This window comes from Cynara cardunculus (assembly GCF_001531365.2).
Source record: "Cynara cardunculus var. scolymus isolate 2C chromosome LG 11, CcrdV1, whole genome shotgun sequence".
Taxonomy (NCBI): Eukaryota; Viridiplantae; Streptophyta; class Magnoliopsida; order Asterales; family Asteraceae; genus Cynara; species Cynara cardunculus.
The window spans coordinates 7,040,640-7,050,168 of NC_037538.1; the positions used below are offsets into that span (position 1 = coordinate 7,040,640).

A 9,529-nucleotide genomic window follows, 5' to 3' on the forward strand; every position below is an offset into this window, starting at 1 on the left:
CTTAAAGAGTCTTTAATTTTAAAAATTATAACATTAATTATATATTAAAAATATTTAATAAAATATTATTTGACCATTTTTAGACATTTAATTTCAAATATAAACAAAAATTCATTTATTTCTCATAGACAATAATTTAAAAAAAAGAGAGGAAAATCTTACTACTTTCTCTAAAAAGGAGCTTTGGAACAAAAAACTATCATAAAATCTCTGATGTCTCCATTTTAAAGAAAGAACATATGGGAGATGTTTGTAGTGCACATAGAAAAAGACATCTTAACTCCATATATATTTCATCTTACTCAAAATGCATATCAACAATCTTTAGACCCAACATCAAAACCTGAATTCGAAAAACAACACTTGCATCCGAGTACTACACTTATTCATCAAACAATCAAACATATCATGCAAAACCAAACCACAACAATAATAACATTACACATACCGAAAACCGACAACAGAACATACGATTTTTACTCTTCGTATTGATCCTCCTCCTCCACACCCTCATCGTATTCCTCTTCCTCTGCCGTAGCATCTTGGTATTGCTGATACTCCGCCACCAAATCATTCATGTTGCTCTCCGCCTCAGTGAACTCCATCTCGTCCATTCCTTCACCAGTATACCAATGCAAGAAAGCCTTGCGCCTAAACATGGCTGTGAACTGCTCGCTCACTCGTCTAAACATCTCTTGGATCGAGGTCGAGTTCCCAACAAACGTTGATGCCATTTTCAATCCGGTTGGCGGGATATCACACACGCTAGACTTCACGTTGTTTGGTATCCATTCCACAAAGTAAGAAGAATTCTTGTTTTGCACGTTGATCATCTGTTCATCAACCTCTTTCGTGCTCATCTTTCCCCTGAACATCGCTGAAGCTGTCAGGTAACGTCCATGGCGTGGATCTGCTGCACACATCATGTTCTTCGAGTCCCACATTTGTTGAGTCAGTTCTGGGACCGTCAGGGAGGTGTATTGCTGGGACCCACGAGAAGTGAGGGGTGCAAAACCAACCATGAAGAAATGGAGACGAGGGAATGGGATCAGGTTAACAGCTAGCTTCCGCAGGTCAGAATTCAGTTGGCCAGGAAACCTCAAAGAGCAAGTCACTCCGCTCATGGTTGCAGAAATCAAGTGGTTCAGGTCACCAACTGTAAACCAAATAAACCATATTTCATCAGAATTGGGAGTTGTTTATTAAACACTTTACCACCTCTTTACCGGGTGAGAGATGCTTACCCGGTCAGAGAATTTTATTGGGCCATTTTGCTGACCAAGAATCCTACTCTGCAAGTGACGGTAGTGACCCTACCCCCGGTCAGCGCTTACCCAGTTTGTGTTGGTAAATCATAAATGATCCCTTAAAGTTCATTCCTTCACCTAATCTAATTTGGTTTGGTTTTGATCAAATAAACCATATTACTTTTTTATTTGATCCAGCTTTGGTGATTGGACTTACACCCCTATAATTGATAAAAGAAGGGTACTTACAACTTGGGTTGCTGAGCTTCAAAGTCCTGAAACAGATGTCATAGAGTGCCTCATTGTCAAGAACCATACATTCATCAGCATTTTCAACCAATTGGTGCACCGAGAGTGTGGCATTATACGGTTCAACAACTGTGTCAGATACTTTAGGCGAAGGAAAAACAGAGAATGTAAGCATCATTCTGTCGGGGTATTCCTCTCTTATCTTTGAAATCAAGAGTGTACCCATGCCAGAACCTGTGCCACCTCCAAGAGAATGGCAAACTTGAAAACCTGCCATGAGATCAAACAGGAAACACACAGAGCAAATGCAGTTAGGAAACAAGAAGCATACTCAAATGCCATAAACATTACAGGTTATAAGAAGAAACCCACAAAATGATTGGAGTTAACAGAAAGAATTCCAAGAGAAAGTCAACTTCAAATGAGTTCCTAATTTATCAATGGAGGGATTACAGATATGAAAAAGTCCAAAGACTTTTCACTCCAATCCTCACAAAGCCAAAGGCGTCTTTGATGCATCAAATTTCCCAATATATAAAGGATTCGTTGTTTTGTTCAAAAAACCAATCAAAAGATATCAGATTCCAGACCTCAAGTTCTCCAAACAGAATATTGCATATACAATTAATCTCTAATCTTCCTATGCAGATGATGATCGTCCTTGAAAATCGGATATGAGACCAGCACAAGTGATTTTTCAATAATATACAATTCAATTTCACAAGAAATTCATATACAAAGAAAATTATCACAAAACATGAATGTCTTTGTTTCATACATACATACAAGATGATAGTAACATTAGGACTAAGATCCACAAATTTGTCGGAGTTTTATCCAACTTAAGTGATCTTATTTCCACTATGTGCACATAGAAATCCAACATTTTTCAACTCAATTTGTGATGTAAAATGTATAAGAAGAATATGTAAGGATCACTATCGAAACATACAATTTGTGACGGTTTATCCCCCAAATATTCATATCGATGTTACTGTCGGCAGTCAAACAGAATGTGTTATGTGTGCCGAAATAATAGGTGTGGATATTTTGAGATCCCGATCCGGATCTTAAGCAAACAAAAAGATTACGTATATAGGCAACAGGCAACTGATTACCTTGCAATGAGTCGCAATTCTCAGCCTCCTTACGGACAACGTCAAGAACTGAATCAATCAACTCAGCCCCTTCAGTATAATGTCCCTTAGCCCAATTGTTTCCGGCACCGGACTGGCCGAACACAAAGTTATCCGGGCGAAAGATCTGACCATTGGGACCAGATCTGATACTGTCCATGGTCCCAGGCTCAAGATCCATAAGAACAGCACGAGGAACATAGCGGCCACCGGAGGCCTCATTGAAATAAACGTTGATACGTTCAAGTTGGAGATCAGCAGTGGTTCCATTATACCTTCCGGTTTGATCAATGCCATGCTCATCACAGATAACTTCCCAGAACTTTGCACCGATTTGGTTGCCGCATTGGCCTCCTTGGATGTGCAAGATTTCTCTCATGGTTTTGGGGGAAGATGATGAGGGATTGCAGTGGTGGGATATATAAGGAAGGAAGGAGCAGGGAGATCTAGAAATGGTGGTAGTGAAGATTGGTTTGACGGTGGTAGGAAATTGAGGTGGGGACAGGTATTCAATTTGAATATGCTACTGGGGTTTAACAACTTCCCTAATTGCAATTCTACCCCTCAACTATTGTTAATTACAATAACGACTATTTCATATTTGATTTTGTTAAATACGACAAAACATATCAAACAAGAAAGTATAATTAAAACATAACAAAGTTGTAATATGTACAATTTAAGTTATTGCGTACTCTTTTAATAGGATCAAATACTTAGTATATTCTTTTAATTGCATGAAAACATAGTATCTTCTTGAAAGTGAAGCTTTTGAAAGTAGATTTTTCAAAAATATAAATAGAACAAAATACGATTCAATTTGATGTAGTTTTCCCCACATACAAGGTTGCTTGTGGAAAGAAAAGAGATGGTACATTCCATCAGGTCCGTTCAGGGCCGGCCCTGGCCACGTGCAGCCCGTGCGGCTGCACAGAGCATCAAAGCCTAAAGGGGCATCAAGTTGTCATCTATTACTAGTTTTTGGTTTAATAATTTAGGAATTGGACAACTGAACTTTAACTTTAAAAACAGGCCCAAGGCCTAGTAGTATGAATACTGAATGCACATCGTGAACCGGTTAACGCCATCATTCCAACAACTAAATCTAATTTCTATTATTCTTCAAAGTTCGACTATTTCGATTTTTAAGGCATGGAGTTCTCTTTCCAACCGATTTACGGTCATTAAATTAGATTCAACAAATCAAATATGGAAATCTCGAATGACTGATTTGTACTGTTGATTGAACTTACCGGGTTGTTGTGTGAGTCACATTATGATTTATGAATCTTTAAATCTTTTTACAAAAAAAAATCTAAATTTCTAACTGATTATTGTAAAATTGGGTCATGTGGTCGTGTGGGTTGGCTAAGGGGCTTTTGTCATTTTGATAATGAGTCTTCCCCTTGCATATTGAAATATCTGAGAATTGAAATTTTCAATGCACGTGAGCACATCACTGTGTCAACATAGCTGGAGCACACTGCACAACATTAATAACATATTGTGATATTGTCTTAATTATTGGGCATTTGTTCTTTTCAATGCAGTAACATAGATTATGAATTTTACAATTTATTATTGTTCTTTTGACTTTTGTTTACTTTGAGGTTTGGCATTACCGCATTAGATTTAGGGTCGTTTGATTGGTTTTTTATTAAGTTTTATATGGATAAAGTTGTATGTATGAATTAATCTGTTTGTATAAGTTGGAAAAGTTTTTGTTTGGGAGAGTTTTTTCGCATATGTAAGGAGCGTTTTCTTTAGCTGGAAGGGACATGTTTGGAAAAAAAATGACTTTCTATATAAAGATCCCCCTAGAAGCTTATTGGATTAGTCACACTCTATATCATTAAGCCACTACGAAACAGTTATGTATAGTTGAGCCAATAAGTTGTTAGTTTCATTAAGCTTATTAAGCTGCTAACAGATAAGCCCTTAGCCTTTAGTCGTTAGACCTGTAACTTTTGAGTTTTACTTTTTGCTTACTATGACAGTAATTTGGATGTAATTTACTATTTTAATTAAAAACTAATCATAGTTTTCCTTGTCTTTTAAGTCCCATATATTGAAATAAAGTTTCTATTTTGCTAATTTCAATTTGTAAAATAGAAAACTAGAAAAAAAGAAAACACGATCTTAATCCAGGATTTATCATTTTATCATTCCATATTTTGTATTCGTGGTTTGGTTTTTATGTCCCCCCACCCCCAATTGTAGTTTTGTTTATTATAATTAATAAAAATCAACATGGGAATGAGACACTTAACTTGAATAGGTTCTAAACTTTTTTAAAAATCGCATGTTTTGTTGTTTCATTGGCTTAAAGAAACAGACTTAGGGGCTTTTATTATTATTATTTTCGCACAGGGCATCAAAAATCTTAAGACCAACCCTGGGTCCGTTCCTGACAATTTTTAGGCCCTGGGCGAGATGTAAAAAGGGGCCTTCGGTAAGTACGATATATTTTCAATATATTGTTTTTATAATCAGAAATAACATTGAATTCATATAAAAAAAGGTTTTTCCGAGTATTCATGGATGCAAAATCAATCAATACTCAATTCTAAATTAATATTATCTACTACAACATTTTTTTGTAGTATCATTGATTTGTTTGTCATCAAAAATATCATATGATATACTTTTGGTACATAGAATGGCATCATTTGGGGTCACAAAGTCGATTCTTCTGATTTTCGAGTGACATTATGTAAATCAATGTAAATAGGTTGGTTTTCCATGTCATCTCATGTTATTGTTTTTAACACCATTTTAAACTTTTATATTATGTTTTCGAATTTGAGAAGATTAATACCATTTAAAACTTTTATCATGTTTTCGAATTTGGGAAGATTAATATCATTTAAACTTTTATATTATGTTTTCGAATTTGAGAAGATTAACACCATTTTAAACTTTTTATATTGTGTTTTCGAATTTGGGAATGAAAGAAAAGAATGAGAAAGGAAAAGAAAAATAAAAGGAAGGAAGAAAAATAAAGTTTTTTGTTTGTGTTTTTAATAGAGAAGAGAGAGATGAAGGAAAAATAATGAAATAAAAATAAATTTTAATATAGTTTTTTTCCTTTCCCTAAAAAAATCTCGAAAACAAAATATTTTTCTTCTCTCATTACTTTCCTCTCTTTCCTACGTAATGAACGACAAATTAACCTCTTTAGGTATTTTTTTTCTCCAGTATATACAATTCATACATGTTTGGGTATTTAATAGTTACTGTATACCAAAATCTTTTCTTAGATACTAAATTTTTTATGTGTCTTGTATTTACTAATTTTTTTGAACTATTATTATTTATATATTAAAAAAATTTGGGCCCCTATTTTTTATATGCCTTGGGCATACGCCCGGCTCGCCCTCCCTCCCCCCCCCCCCCCCCTCCAGGGACGACCTTGCATTCCACAAATGAATAGAACTCCAAACTGTGTCCACTTGGGGGTAAAAGCCTACAATGCGATGTTCGATTCAAAAATGGAATGCAAGGGAGAAAGGGAGAAGGGATAAGTTTGAGTCTGATGCAAGCAACATGAGTTAATAATTTGAGGGGAAATCAGGGGTGGCAACTTATGTGTAAGATGTTGAGGGATAGAGGGGCTATTCTTTATTTAAGTGAAAAATGGATTAGCAAACATTATACAAATATATTGTTTAAGTTACTTATGAAAGAGAAAAACAAAGGTTTTTTTGTTGGAAATGCAGTATAGTAGATGTACATGAGGATTTAGACATGTTATGAGGGTATATCTTGTAAGAGTAGATCGTAGAGAATGGAAATAGAAAGAAACGGAATCAACTCCATTGTTCGGTACAAACAAATAATCAATCTAAGAAATGGGATGAATAATGTGTTCTCGTCCCCTTGTTGTAATTGTAGTTGTCTATGATGTGTTTGTGCAACCCAATTTCCCTATTAATTTTTATGTTTGCTTGTTTGCACACACTCTTGCTTGTTTCATCCATTCTTTTTCTTCCGAAATGGGGGATTTTCACAAAAACATCATCCTTGTCCCATTTGTACAAGGATAAGATCTATGGCATCTTATCCTTCCTACACATTACTTCTATACAGAATCTACTGGGTCTATTTAATTTGATTTTGTTTCGTTTATACAATGACAAGACCTAACTTTTACAATTGTTCCATCTAATGCTCCAAATAAACCCTCCACAGGGGGGGAAAACCTTCATAAATACCATCCACATTATTATGAAAATATAATTATAATAAACTAACCTTAAACTGTGTATGTTTACATTTTTTGTGTCGTATATATTAGAGCCAACCACACAAACCGTAGTACATGTGCGGGTCCAAATTTTCCTCAAACTATACCGTATTTTACAATGTCAAAAAAATGTTGCAGTTTTTGTGAGTCATTATCCAACTTGTATTACAATCCATACAATAAAAGTTGTAGTTCATACAACTAAAAGTTGTAACAAAAACATAATAAAATTTTGCTATAAACATTTACAAGCAATAAAAAGCTACAATAAAGAAACACTTCAAATGTGATTTGTCACTACTGATACTTGATCCCATCTGCATGACATTTTTGCAAACACTGACCTATGGAAAAAGGATTTTGGAATTGAGAAGACAAAAGTTGTGGTGGATTTATGTTGTGTTTCATGATTTTGATTGTGAAATAGCAATTTTACAAAGGTCACAACACAAAATAGCAAACCTTTTTGGTTTGCTAAAAATTGGCCATAGAGTTCGTAAAGTGCTTGATGAACTCCCATTTTTGAGAGATGATGTTATTGGTTGGTACCTACGAAAAAAAGTGTCGTTTGTCATCTTGTAAAAATAAAGAGTTCCTAAAAAAGGACATCTCACAAAGTAAGAAGGGGGTTTTCAAACAAGGCATTCACAAACCACAAGTATTTTTCTGCAATAAAATATCCAATATTTATACAGATAGGCTGAAGAAATGTATATTACGAATAAAAGGGGAATTCGCAGTAACACTCTACAAAGGTTATTTTTGTTGAATCCAATTGCCAAAACTAAATATTCCAAATTTTTGTTGAGTAGCACATATCAACTTTCTGCATTTAGGGGTTGTTTACCAAACACTTACTTGGTAAAGTGTTTATTGGTAAAATTTAACACTATTATTTACTTATCGGGTAAAATTTTTAGTCCACCAAAACAACATCGTATGCAACAATTTGTCCGGTAAGTGCTTGCCGTGGTAAGAGTCGTCGCCCTCACTTATCGGGTAAGACTCTTGGTCCTTGTTTCGCTCTTACCAGGTAAGATTATTGGTCCTTGTTTCGCTCTTACCAGGTAAGATTATTGGTCCTTATCATATTCATCTTGTAAGATAACGTGACTTGATAAACATTTACCCGAATAAATATTTGGTAAACAGCCTTTTAGTGTTTTACAACATTATAAAAAAGTACCCTTCACTCCATAAAATGAGACCACCTACCAAAATATGCTGCTATGGAATTGTACATGATAGATTTTGCTCCTAGTTTTATGGTTGGATTTACCTTTGGATTTCACCCTCACTTTATATTGTATTAGTTATGTATTTATACGATATAACATGATATAAAATTTTATTGTAAACAGGTAATGAAATAATGCAATCAATATTCAAAAAGAAATATATATATATATATATATATATATATATATATATATGTTAAACACAAATGACTGAATGGAATATGGAACCTATAGAAAAAATTCATTACGTAAAAAATTATTACAGACTAATATTTTAAACCACTTCCGATTACTCCCAGAAATATTTAACTCGTGTTTTTATATTCTATAACGAAAGAACAAAATATGAAAAGAATCAAATACTTAATGATTGAAACGCTTTGAAATCAAAGTCTTTGGACTTTTTTTATGGACATGGAACTCGGTCCACGTTTTTTGTTGCTATATATATGGAGAACATTCCTTCAACCAAAAACTTTAAATAAATCATAACAATTTAAACTTGACGTTTTATAAACTAATATTGATATTGTAAATATCACCTGGTTTTGAAAGAAGAAAGACGCCGCTTGTAACAAATACTAATTAGACAAAGTTCAAAAAGACACAAGGTAATGATGTATCTCAACCGCAAATGTGGTATCTGATTGGTTTGAGCTTGAACTCCAAATGTCAAAAGTGTCTGGAGGTCCTAGGTTCAAATTCAAGGAGAAATAAAAATCCCCTTGTGGTCACGAAGGTTCAAATGCGGTGACTCCGAGCTACCCGCAAAGCAATTGGTCGCGCTGGTATTAGTCGGCTTGCATAGCGGGTTGGATATCCAGATTAATAAAAAAAAATGATGTATCTTGATTTATGTATGCCAAGTATGATATATTTCTTCTGTCCCAAAATAAATGTCCACAATTAAAAAAATTACACAGTTTTACAAATGTGTAATTATTAGACTTTTTAATTAACAAAAGGTTAGTAATTAGGACCTCGATATGGATTTATTCTGTTTGTCATTGCAGAGTTATGTTTCTTCTTGCTCCTTTTTGGGCTGATTTTACCTTTAATTGTAGAGATAAAAAATTTCCATCACATAATTAAGATTAAAATAGAAAAGTATATATTTACTTTTAAAAATGAACATTTAATTTGAGACAAACTAAAATAATAAAATAAATATTAATATTAGAACGAATGGATTAATGGCCAAATACATAAGTTGTAATATGACATCATTTTATGTAATTTTGTATGGGTGGGGATATTTGCACCTTACCTATGTTAAAGAGACATATATCTCTGTCTATTATTCATCATAACTCAATAATTATATCATCATCTAACTTTATTTAGAGTTTTTTATTATTTATTATTAATAATTATTTTATTTCATTTAATCAAACTCTTATTATTATTATTGTA

General features: G+C 33.8%; 1 protein-coding gene across 1 annotated transcript; it reads right to left on the reverse strand.

Annotated features, from left to right (window-relative positions):
* Positions 1-264: 264 nt before the first annotated feature.
* LOC112520759 (tubulin beta-1 chain) lies at positions 265-3,046 on the reverse strand. The gene is made up of 3 exons (XM_025129290.1): positions 2,615-3,046; positions 1,497-1,766; positions 265-1,156 (listed from the first exon to the last, which is right to left on the reverse strand). The coding sequence occupies exons 1-3, from the start codon at positions 3,009-3,011 to the stop codon at positions 477-479; spliced, it is 1,347 nt and encodes a 448-aa protein (XP_024985058.1). The 5' UTR covers positions 3,012-3,046; the 3' UTR covers positions 265-476.
* Between the last annotated feature and the right edge of the window lie 6,483 nt (positions 3,047-9,529).

Coding starts and splice junctions, on each gene's coding strand:
- LOC112520759 (XM_025129290.1), bottom strand. CDS start 3,011: ATGAGAGAAATCTTGCACATCCAAGGAGGCCAATGCGGCAACCAAATC. Junction 1,767..2,614: donor GAATTGCGACTCATTGCAAG/GTAATCAGTTGC, acceptor ATCTCATGGCAG/GTTTTCAAGTTTGCCATTCT. Junction 1,157..1,496: donor GAAGCTCAGCAACCCAAGTT/GTAAGTACCCTT, acceptor TTTGGTTTACAG/TTGGTGACCTGAACCACTTG.